This window comes from Ornithodoros turicata, chromosome 1 (assembly GCF_037126465.1).
Source record: "Ornithodoros turicata isolate Travis chromosome 1, ASM3712646v1, whole genome shotgun sequence".
Lineage (NCBI taxonomy): Eukaryota > Metazoa > Arthropoda > Arachnida > Ixodida > Argasidae > Ornithodoros > Ornithodoros turicata.
In genome coordinates, this window is record NC_088201.1 from 165,652,758 (window position 1) to 165,664,915 (window position 12,158).

General features: G+C 48.1%; 2 protein-coding genes across 2 annotated transcripts; one reads left to right on the forward strand and one right to left on the reverse strand.

The window, feature by feature from the left end:
• Positions 1-7,154: 7,154 nt before the first annotated feature.
• Positions 7,155-8,063, reverse strand: LOC135388931 (uncharacterized). Its single transcript, XM_064618818.1, has one exon. The coding sequence runs from the start codon at positions 8,061-8,063 to the stop codon at positions 7,155-7,157; it is 909 nt and encodes a 302-aa protein (XP_064474888.1).
• Positions 8,064-9,882: 1,819 nt separating this feature from the next.
• On the forward strand, positions 9,883-10,365 carry LOC135388940 (uncharacterized). Its single transcript, XM_064618823.1, has one exon. It carries the CDS (start codon positions 9,883-9,885, stop codon positions 10,363-10,365), a length of 483 nt encoding a protein of 160 aa, XP_064474893.1.
• The last annotated feature ends 1,793 nt before the right edge of the window (positions 10,366-12,158 follow it).

The following is a 12,158-nucleotide window of genomic DNA, read 5'->3' on the forward strand; positions in this document are numbered from 1 at the left end:
ACATCACTTCTTTGCATGTCACTGATGGTCTCAGTGACCACAAGGCCATTTTCTAACATATCTCTTCAAGTAGTTCAAATGTTCATAAATTCAACGATAAAACCATATACGACTATGCTCGAACTAACTTCCAAGCCATCAACGAGGGTCTTGAAGCTCTGTATGAAAATTCCTTTCATCGCAGCTTGCCTCACTCCATTGAGGATAACTGGTCCCTCTTTCGTGACAACATAAACTACCTTACCGAGTACAATGTTCCAAATATAAGAGTGAAATTTTATGATCACAGTCGTCGGTTCACGAAAAGTCTTAAAATCTTGCTAACCAAGAAAAAGCGTTTATTCAGGAAGGCAAAGCGTCTTGGCGACGACGTATCATGGGCTTAATTTCACTACTGTGAACGGCAATACAGGCGCTCGATCAAGGAAGTGAAACGTAAGTTCTTTACCATCAACTTCCCGTCTCTCTTGACGAATAAACCAAAACAATTTTGGAAAATTTTACCTGCACCAAAATCCCACCTTATCAGTCTGACACCCGCCGACAACGACTGCGCTAACGCTTTCGCTTCCTTGTTTTCATCCGTTTTCAACACCGATAACGGGTACACCCAAACTCCATCATCAGTAATCGCCTCGTCACCTATGGTCCCCATTCATATCAGCAGTCATGGCATTTGTAAAATCATTGTGTCACTTAAGCTGTCGTCAAGTGCTGGACCGGACTCTATTAACCCGAAGGTTCTATACAACACGAGATCTATTTCCAGCAAGATTCTATGTTGCATATTTACTCAGTCACTCCAAGATTCTGCTTTACCGCAGGACTGGAAGACGGCGAAGATTGTCCCTATTCACAAATCAGGCAGCAGCCACATCGTTAATAACTACCGCCCCATTTAAAGTAGCACAGAAGTCATTTTTAACACCCAGTTTTCTTCCTATAAAACTGTTAAGTAGGCCAGTAAGATGCACCACACGAAGTAATTTACACCACAGAGTCATAATTATCGCAGAAATTGAATTTAAAACACGCCGCAGAAAGCGACCGTGCGCAACGGTGGTGAAGAGCAGTACCAGCCTGTGATCTGCCTGGAACCTCGCGCTGACACTATAAGGAGAACGCTCGCTGATTGGCCTAGAGAAATGTTGTCTGCTACTCCGCTGTCGTCTGCTACTCGGTTGTTCGGGGTTCTGACAAAGCCTTTCTCCTTGCTCGGTAATGCTTCGGCCGCTCCTTCTATCCCCAATTCTCCGGGAAAACTTGCAAAACAGGTTTACGGCGGCAAAGGGACAATGCGCTGACCCCCACTGACCGGCAAACCAGAACGAGTCTCCTTATGCCGTCATCGGTGACGTGCCATCATACCTCCTCATCCTCGTTATAGCTGGAGTTGCGAGTTAAGGGTGAAGGCGCGGAGCTATGTTTATGCGAGTTTTTTTCTGGGAAACAAATTGCACACATCAAAACCTTTCGCGCTATTCAGTATAATGACGCACACACTTTCATCAGATGTCTTAATCTGAATTTTTTTTTGATGGCCCTCTGTACTCCTTTAACTCACTTCTATATAGTATGTAAAATTCTCAAACGCATACCCCAACGTAGCTAAGTACCTTGAAGAAAAATGCTTCTTCTATCCCTTGCAGCACGGGTTTCGAAACCTTTTTTCGTGTGAAACTCAAGTAACCAGTTTTGTTCACGACATCTTTCTCCACGCGGACCATAATCATCAGACCGCTTTCTTAGACTTTCGCAAGGCCTTCGTTATGGTGCCGCACTCTAAGCTTCTATACAAACTCTATCTGCTTAACCTCGACCCGTATGTCGTCCGTCGGATAGCTCAATTTCTGACTAATCGTACGTTATTTGTTACTTGCAACAACCACCTATCCCCAGATGTACCTGTGCTTTCTGGTGTCCCTCAGGGTTCAGTCCTCGGCCCTCTCCTTTTCCTTATCTATCTAAATGACCTTCCTTCAGGCATATCTTCCACGATTCGTCTCTTTGCTGATGACTGTGTAGTATACAGGCAAATCCTCTCTCCTTCTGACCAGCTAACCTTACAAAGCGACTTTTAACTCATCCGGCGTTGGTGCAGTGAGTGGCAAATGCCTCTGAACATTGCAAAGTGTCGCATTTTGTCGTTTTCTCGAAGACGGATCTCCTGTCTCCTCCCTTCCCCTACATTCTAAGTGATATCACATTAACCCGAGCGGAATCTTACATATATCTTGGAATCCACCTTACCTCCAACCTAACTTGGAACGAGCGCTTCAACCACATAATAACTAACGCTTCTCGCTCCCTAGGCTTTGTTAGACGCACCCTCAGGTTGGCGGCCTCCATCTTAAGCTCCTAACCTTCACGGCTCTTGTACGAAGCAAGCTGGAATATGCATCACCTATTTGGGACCCTCCCCAAATGTATCTCTGCGACGCCCTAGAAGCCATCCAGAATCGGGCTGCCCGTTTCATTTCCAACGAGTACTAATTCGATCCCTTGTAACCGCGTTAAAATCAAATCTTAATCTCGACTCACTCGAACATCGTCGCCGTCTTGCCAAGTTAGCCCTCTTCCATTGGTTCTTTTTCATCTTGCCACCGCACCAATCGCCCATCACCTGCCCGAGTGTCATTTTCCTCGCATCGACCACACTAATAAGGTCACACGCTTTCATTGTAATACCAATGCATTATCCAGATCATTCTTTTGTTCAACTGCCATCGAATGGAACAATCTCCCATCCCCTCTCACAACTATTATTGAGCCAACGGTGTTTTGTAACACCGTCTCCCGTTCACTCCACCCACAAGACCACCACGCTTGTATGTCAGTTGCTATGAAATTTTTCACCTCCCCGTTATCATATTTGTTAATTATCTGTACTTATATGAACGAACTCCCTGTTTCACGCTTTAATACTTGTTTTCATATAAGTTTGTACTGTCGTCGTTTCTTTATTTTCCTGTTTACTTACTGCTAATTTTGTTGTTCTTTTCTGCTTGCTTGTTTGTTTCTATCATGATGATGATTCGTGTTTTAATGGCGCAGCGGTAACTACGACCATAATGCGCCAAGACCATGATAAAAGCATTAACAGTTTAAGAGAAAATTATCCAGTGATTCATTAAAAGGTATAAGCATCTCATTAAAACTAACGAATTACCAATCGAAAGGCATAAAAGAAAGCTGTAAAACTAGAGTGCATTTAAAAGACCAATGTTTTGTATTGCCAACTGTAGGACCAACTGTAGGACCAACTGTAGACCAATGTTTTGGAAGAAGTTAAAAACCCGTTCAAACGGCACGAAAGCTTCATCCCCTAGTAAAAGGGAAGGATGGAGAGGTAAATGGTATGTGTAAAACTCACGGAAATGACGGTGTCGGTGGGTTTCATACAATGGACATGTGATGAGAAAGTGGAGGACGGAACTGTGTGCGCCACATCGTGTGCAGAACGGGGGATCCTCCCTATGGAGGAGGTGACCGTGCGTCAAATAGGTGTGGCCAATCCTCAGCCTTGCGGAAACAACTTCATGAAGACGATTATTAAAAACGTACGTTGATTTCCCTATACTGGGTTTAACTAAATGGAGTTTATTCTCATGTTGTGTGTCCCAGTGCTGCTGCCATCTGCTATTGATGGCCCTCATAAGTGTAGGTCGGAGGTCTTGAAACGGTACATCAAAAGGATTCACCTCAGATGAAAGAGCAGCTGTAGCAGCTGCATCAGCAAGTTCATTACCGGCTATACCCACATGACTGGGTACCCAGCAGAATGTCAAAGATAGGCCCTGTTTTATTACCTTAGCAGCAAAGCATTGTGCCTTTTGTACAAGAAGGTTTTTTGACATCCCTATGTTGCCTACTGCTTGAAAAGAACTGAGAGAATCTGTGTAAATCACTGATGACTTGGTGTGACTTTCTAAGATGTAGTTCAGTGCCAGGATTATTCCGTATACTTCGGCATTAAAAACTGAGAGCATGTGAGGTAGACGATATGATTGTGTGAATCCATCGGTTACCATTGCACATGAGACTGAGGTGCGTGTCTTGGAACCGTCAGTGTAAAAGGCTCTGTGTTGCCCAAGACTTTCTTTAAGGGACCGAAACTCCTGCTGGAGCACAACATGTGGTGTGTTCTGTTTCTTAAACATAGTCAGGGAGCTATTGAAACATGGAGGTGATTGCCACGGCGGGACCCGTGGGCTAGCCTGCACAATGGTGAAGTCATCATGTGGGAAATTGTAATCTTCACATCCCTGGCGAACGCGCATGCTAAATGGGGGAATAACGCTGGGTTTATTAAGAAAGAGCTGCATGAAGCGTGTGCCTTTAACGCAGGAAATGACTGGGTTATTGGGATAACCTCTTACCCTCAAAGAGTACGAAACAGACAAGTAAAATCTCCTTCTTTCCAGTGACCATTCGTTGCTCTCAACATAGAGGCTTTCCACTGGCGACGTGCGGAAGGCACCAGTTATCAAACGCAGTCCCTGGTGATGTACTGGGTCTAAGATTTCCGATTTCCGATTACAGATTTCCGAGCAGACCCAAAGACAACACATCCATAGTCCATTCTAGACAGCACACTGAACACATAGACCCTGTGCAGAGTGTCACGATCTGCACCCCAAGATTTGTGGGACAGCACTTTCAATAGGTTTAGGGATTTCATGCATTTTGTTTTAAGGCTCTTGATGTGAGGTAAGAAGGTGAGCTTTCTATCAAGGATGACCCCAAGAAATTTGTGTTCACCCTTAATAGGGAGGTCCTGTCCGTTCAGCTTAAGAGTGGGTGGGGGAAACAGTCCTCTCACCCTCGAAAAATGAACACAAACGGTTTTCTCATGTGAGAACCTGAATCCATTCTCATGTGACCATTTGGTAAGCTTGTTTAAAGTTAGCTGCAACTGTCGTTCACATGTTGCTAGATTCGTGGAAGAGAAGGAAACCTGAATGTCATCAACATACAGTGAATAAGACATGGAAGGTGGGATTATACTAGCTACTGAATTTATTTTCACGAGAAACAGAGTGACGCTAAGGACGCATCCCTGCGGCACTCCATTCTCTTGGATGAAGGGACGGGATAGCGTTGTTCCGAGCCGCACTCGGAATGTCCTGTCTTCGAGGAAGTTTGTTATACACCTAAGGAGGCGCCCCCTGATCCCAAAAGAGTACATGTCTTGTAGGATACCATACCTCCAAGCGGTGTCATATTGTGACGACGAGAATGAGGACTCATCGCACGCGACTCATGTCACGCGCATTATCATTCTGTCATTAAATCATTACCATCCTGACGCTGTGCCTCTCGCAACAATATGCCTTTTCAAGGTCAAAGAACACCGACAGACAGTGTTGCCTACGGACAAAGGCTTCACGGACCATTGCTTCTAGTCGTACGAGGTGGTCACTTGTAGAACATCCAGCGCGAAAACCACACTGGAGTTCCGAAAGACATTTGTGTTCTTCCAGGAAATGGACCAGCCGAGCATTGACCATACGCTCAAACGTTTTGCCGATACAACTCGTGAGAGCGATGGGTCGATAACTGGCCGGGCTTGAAGGTTCCTTTCCAGGTTTTAACAAAGGAATTACGGTGGAAATTTTCCAGGCTGAGGGTAATTTACACTGAACCCAAACCTGGTTAAAAACATTGCAGTAAAACCTCTTTGGATGCCTCAGACAGATGGATCAGCATACAATACATCACCCTGTCTGGGCCTGGTGAAGTTGCTTTTGTACACTTTAAGGAACGATGAAGCTCTATTTTCGTGAAAGGTTGATTATACATAAGATTGTCTCCAGAATGCATTGGAATTTTCCTCTTCTCTGCACTACTCTTTAATTTAAGGAACTCACTGTTGTAGTTGGAGGAAGAGGAAACACTTTCAAAATGCTCACCAAGAGTATCAGCTTGTTCCTGTAAGCCTTGTACTGGCTGACCGTTGACTACTAAAAGAGGAGTAGCACGGCTCATGTGTACACCTCTGATCTTATGAAGGCGATCCCAAATAAGTTTAGAAAAAGAATTGGAAAACAGGGATGATACAAAACTGTGCCAAGAGGACCGCTTGGATTGCTTTCGGGTCCACCTGGCTTTGGCTCTTGCCTTTTTGAAGAGAACAAGGTTTTCAGTGGTGGGGTATCTCCGAAATCTACCCCACGCCCGATTTGGGGTTTTTCGTGTTTCTTCACACTCCTTGTTCCACTAGGGTTTTGGCCGCTTAGGCAAGCGGCCAGAAGTTTTGGGAATACATTGTGTTGCTGCGTCAAGGATGATATTGGCTATTATGTGGTTTGCTTCGTCCGTTGTCATCCTATCAACAGGGATTAAAGACAGGTCGCATTTTTCAGAAAAAGTGTTCCAGTCGGCTTGTTCAAGTTTCCACCTGGGGGGACACGTTGTCAAGATATCTACTTGAGGCAGGTACTTCAATACCACTGGAAAGTGGTCACTTCCCAATTTATTCTCTATTACTGACCACTCTAAATCTCCAAAAAGAGATGGACTACACAGAGAAAGATCTAATGCCGAGAAATATTGTGTAGCGGAATGTACATACGTAGGAGATCCTGTATTCAAAAGACAGACGGAAGATGATAGCAAGACTTTTTCTATCATCTTTCCCCGACAGTCGGTCCTTGTACTACCCCAGAGTGAGTTGTGCGCGTTAAAATTGCCTAAAAGAATGAAAGGAGTTTGAAGTTGGCTGCATAGACCTTCTATGTCGTTTTGCGTGATGGATGCTGTTGGCGGCAGATAAACGGAGCAGACAGTGACTACTCTGTCCAGGCACACCTGCACTGCTACAGCCTCCAACTGTGTATTGAGGTTAACTGCGCTGGATGGAACAGACGCTCGTGTGACAATCGCCACACCTCCAGATGAACGATTCGTGTCATTTCGATCCTTTCGGAATATGTTGTGTCTACATAAAGGAGTTGGAGAGGTAGTATTCAAATAAGTTTCCTGTAGACAAAAGCATGCTGCATTATAGGTATCGAAAAGATCATTTACGTCATCTAAATTTGAAAACAAACCACGACAATTCCATTGGAGGAAGTGGTTCATAGTCGCGCTTATCCCAAGAAGAAAGAAAACGAAGTGCAGCACTTGGTTATGCCGACTAAATAATACTTGTTTCATTTAGGGGGTTGGACCCTTCGCGGGGGTGGCTTCTGTGGTTCACCTGTCTTTACTCCTCTTCCTCTGCCTTTTTCTCGTTTTTCTCTTGGATGCATTTCAGGGAGGCTTGATGATGACTTTTGCGACATTCTGTCGTCATCATCAACCTCCATGCTTTGAGTGCTTTTTTGGGTGGGGGTTGTCACGCCTCCATCCCAAATCGACTGCAGACCATTGGCTTTTGAAAGAGCCGTGGCTGCTTCTTTTCGGCCAGTTGGACGGCTGACCTCCGTCGCAGCTGGAGACACCTGGGTGTCCCCAGCTTCCTGTTGGGGAGTGTGGGGTGGAGGCTCAATAACCTGCGAGTAGGTTTGAGTCTCCACGGATTTCCTCTGTGGTGCCACTCCCCTGCGCACCACTTCGGAGAAACTGCCTTTCTTTTGAAATTCGTGTTGCGTTCTAGCCGCTTTATAGGAAATATTCTGCTCTGTTTTGATTCTGATTACTTCTTTCTCATCTTTCCAGCGCGGGCATGATCTTGAGTATACTGGATGGTTACCTTGGCAGTTAGCACAACGGTATTCATTACTGCAAGACTCTCCTGTGTGGTCTTTGCCAGCGCACTTTGGGCATGTCAGATGTCCGCGACATGCAAGTGAGCTGTGCCCAAAACGCTGGCATTTGAAACAACGCCTCGGATTTGGCACGTAGGGTCTGACATTACAACTCAGGTAACCTGCCTTTATGTTAGTGGGTATCGTGTGCAGTTTGAAGGACAGAATAATGTGTTTGGTGGCCATTTCCTTGCCGTCCCTTCTGATCATGATTCGTTTTGCGCATATTACGCCTTGCTCACTCAAACCCTCTTGAATCTCAGCCTCTGTACATTCGATCAGCTCGTCCTCCGAGATCACACCCTTCGTCATGTTCAATGTACGATGTGTGGTAACAGTTACAGCAACATCCCCAATGTTTTTCAATGTTTGCAATGCAGTGCTTTGTCGTTGGTTCTGAACTTCAACCTGGATGTCCCCAGTGTTCAGTTTTTTTTGCCTTATATGATTTGCCTATGACTTTTTCCAGCTCCTTTGCCACGGCAAAAGGGGGGATTTTTGTCAGTGATTTTCCGCCTTCATTTGACTGAATGACAAGAAACTTGGGGAACCAGGGACCTGGGGTATGGTCAAGAAAATTCTGCGTAAGCCTTTCGGTGCGGCTCCTTTTCAGGTGCCGATCAGTTTTTTTGGAGTTTTCGCTATCCATATATTTTGGTTTTGCATTCAGTGCAGTAGGTGTGTCGGCCACCACCGACCCCAACCAAGGGAACGTGCTCTGCACACTAACACATCCTTCTGCTCTATACCCAAGTGCAGCATCAACGGAGATTGAAAGAACTGCCCAAGTTTGACCCTTGCCGCCAAAGAAGGTGAGTAAGGAAAATACAGGAAGGAAGAGGAGATGAAGGGAGAAAGTAAGGAAAATACAGGGAGGAAGAGGAGATGAAGGGAGAAAGTAAGGAAAATAGGAGATGGCGACTAGCTGAATAGTCCTGGCCGGGCCTTCCAGGACCACCCGTCTATGGGAAGCAGGGGCCAAAGCAGTGTGTTGCTTTCCCGGAGGGGCCCCGAAGGGTCCGAACCAACCTCCGAGTCCACTCAACTGCCAGGATCCCCTTTTCCCCAGACACGGGAAAGCCACGCACAGCTATACGTGGGGGTCTCCCTCCTGCGACGACCCAACCGTGAATGCAGGAGGGGGCTACTGCGGCTGCTGCCGGGCGATGGGGGCGCCAAGTTCCCGACGCCGGCTGTTTCTATCAAGTTGCTGTAAATGTATCTTACGCTCCAGCTCCCACCCCCCATGTAATGTCCTCCGGACCCTTGGGGTTCTCGAAATAAATAAAGAAAGAAATATGAATGTTATACTAGTGTTTGCAAGTAGCGTCTGATGTAGGTCCACGGTCTCATCATGATACAGTGAGGAATACTGCGACACACTTGATTGAAGGCATTGCTGCGAGTTAGCTTGTTTCCTGACTGATTGTGCGCTGAACTGAACTTGCATTTTTGTGAAACAACTTCAATATAATGCAGTCGTAGAGAGGTAGTTTCCTTAGTTTTGTGGCATATTGCGCTCACTTCATCTGCTTTCTCTTGCTTTCTCTCTGCTTTTGAGGGGGTGCTAGAGTTTGTAGCATCATCGTCACCACGATCATCTTCACCTGGCGCGAGCTGCAGAGCCTTTCACCGGATCATATGTCATTAAATCACTTCTCGTTAGCTCTCGCACCATGAAGGTTGTCTTGTCTCCTTCATATAGGTGACCCGGACGTGATCTGACCGAGCCGCAACCATGACCGCTCCGCAGCCCAACCCTACAGGACTTCTCGGGCAGGAATCCCTTCCACTGGCAACACCATCGCCAGGCCTTAACGCAGTTTCCATCAAGATTCCCCCGTTGTGGCCCGCCGACCCCATTCTTTGGTTCGCTAACATCGAGGCGCAATTCATACTCCGAGGTGTTACCACCCAGCTAACCAAATTTTACCACGTTGTCGGCGCCGTCGGACCTAATGAAGCAGCAGAGGTGCGCGACATTATCACCGTGCCTCCTGCAGACTACCCGTATGACGCCCTCAAGACAGCTCTGACCCGGCGCACCACCGCGTCTTAACAGGAGCGCCTGAAGCAACTCCTCACCGCTGAAGTCCTCGGTGACAGAAGGCCGTCCCAGCTGCTCCGCCGAATGCAACAACTCTTGGGCGACCGCGCTTCAGCACTGGACGATTCCATCTTGCGCGAGCTATTTTTGCAGCGGCTCCCGAACACGGTGCGCATGATTCTAACGACCTCCACCGCAGTCTCTCTCGAAGCCTTGGCCGAGATGGCTGATAAGATAATGGACATCGCACCGCCAACCATTTCTGCGGTATCACCGCAACCCCACGCGGTTTCCCCACTTTCGGCGACTCCCACGATGTCAGACTTCCAGATCCTCCGTGACGAGGTCGCGCGGCTGACCGACATGGTTTCGACTTTACGTTTCAACTGCCGCTCCACAACACCCAGGCACCGTAGTCCTCGTCGAAGCAGTCGGCGCCGCAGCCCCTCCAACCGCTCGCCGTCCCCCAACCCAGGCAAGTGCTGGTACCACCAGACTTTCGGAGCCAGTGCACGCAACTGCCAACCTCCCTGCACCTATCCGGGAAACGGGGGAGTCAGATACTGACGGCGACCAGCTTTGCTGACGGCGCATCCAGTCGTCCACGTCTGTTTTTCATCCCTGACCGCTCCTCCGGCGTGCGCTTCCTCGTGGACACTGGAGCAGAAGTGTCTGTCCTTCCTGCTTCTACCATGGATGTGCAACACCGTGCTCCCACCAGCACCTTACTCGCTGTCGACACCACGCCCATTACCACTTACGGCGAAAAGCTTGCGACCCTCAACCTTGGTCTTCGCCGCGCTTTTCGCTGGGTGTTCACCATTGCGCAGGTCCCGCACGCCATAATCGGAGTGGACTTTTTGGCGCACTTCGGCCTTCTCGTGGACATGAACCATCGCAGGTTGATTGATACCGCTACCAATCTTATGGTGCAGGGCACAGTAGCACCGGCACACCTAGTTGGGCCACTCCTCCGCAAGTCGGAGCCTACGACAGAATACGAGGCCATTTTGCAGGAATTCCCGGCGCTCACCCAGCCGCCAAACTGGAAACTGCCTGTCCAGCATGACGTGGTCCATCACATCGTCACCACTGGCCCACCTGTCCACGTCCGCCCCCGCCGCCTCGCTCCGGAGAAACTCAAGGTGGCCAGAGCTGAGTTCGAGCACATGCTCGACCTCGGCATCATCGAACCTTCATCCAGTAAGTGGTCATCCGCTCTCCACATGGTCCCCAAGAAGACTGGCGACTGGCGGCCATGTGGAGATTACAGAGCCCTCCACCGCGGCACAGTCCCAGACCGATACCCGATTCCTCACGTACAGGATTTCACCAGCCACATGCACGGCGCGAAAATTTTCTCGAATGTCGATCTGGTACGCGCATACCATCAAATACCGGTAGCGACCGAAGACGTGCAGAAGACCGCCATCACCACCCCGTTTGGACTGTTTCAGTTTCGGCGAATGCCTTTTGGGTTGCAAAACGCAGCGCAAACCTTCCAGCGGTTCATAGACTCCATCATCAGAGGTCTTCCATTTGTGTTCGCCTACATTGACGACCTGCTGATCGCAAGTTCCACCCCGCAAGAGCATGCCGCCCATCTTCGCGCGCTCTTTACTCGCCTCATCGACTTCGGTATCGTCGTCAATGCCGCCAAGAGCGAATTCGGGGTGGAGAAACTGGAGTTCCTCGGTCACCTCATCACCAGCTCCGGCATTACCCCACTTCCCGCAAAGGTTCAAGCGGTCCAGGACTTCCCACGACCTTCGTCTGCACGCAAGCTTCGAGAATTCCTTTAGCTTGTTAACTTTTACAGGCGGTTCGTTCCTGACTGTGCAACAACTCTCATCCCTTTGGAATCGCTGCTTGCTACCACCAAAAGCCGTACCGCCCTACTCACCTGGACGCAAGTCGCTCTCAATGCCTTCGAGAAGATTAAACGTGACTTGGCCACTGCTACCCTTCTAGCCCACCCTGTTTCTGTCGCTCCAGAGCGAGGAGCCACTTTCGATGATTGGCTGAGTTCGATTTGTCGGTGGAGGTGTGGTGGGTGTGTGCTCCTGTATCTCCGCAACATCTACCTCGTCACTTCTGTTTCCTGGTCTATTGTATCGCAGCCAAAGGCAGTCAGGAAACGAAGCCTGGAAACAAATTTGTCAAAAGAACAAATGTACAAAAGCATGTAAAGGACAGTTACAACATTATAAACAAATGTGTCATTGCAGTTTCATGCACTTCACTGCACCATCCTCTTCAGTAGCAGTGCAGTGACTGGCAATAGTGTCGGCCCAGCTACTGATAGTACTATTGATAGTGTGTTACGGACTACTACCCATTACTACTGTTGTGTGACATGT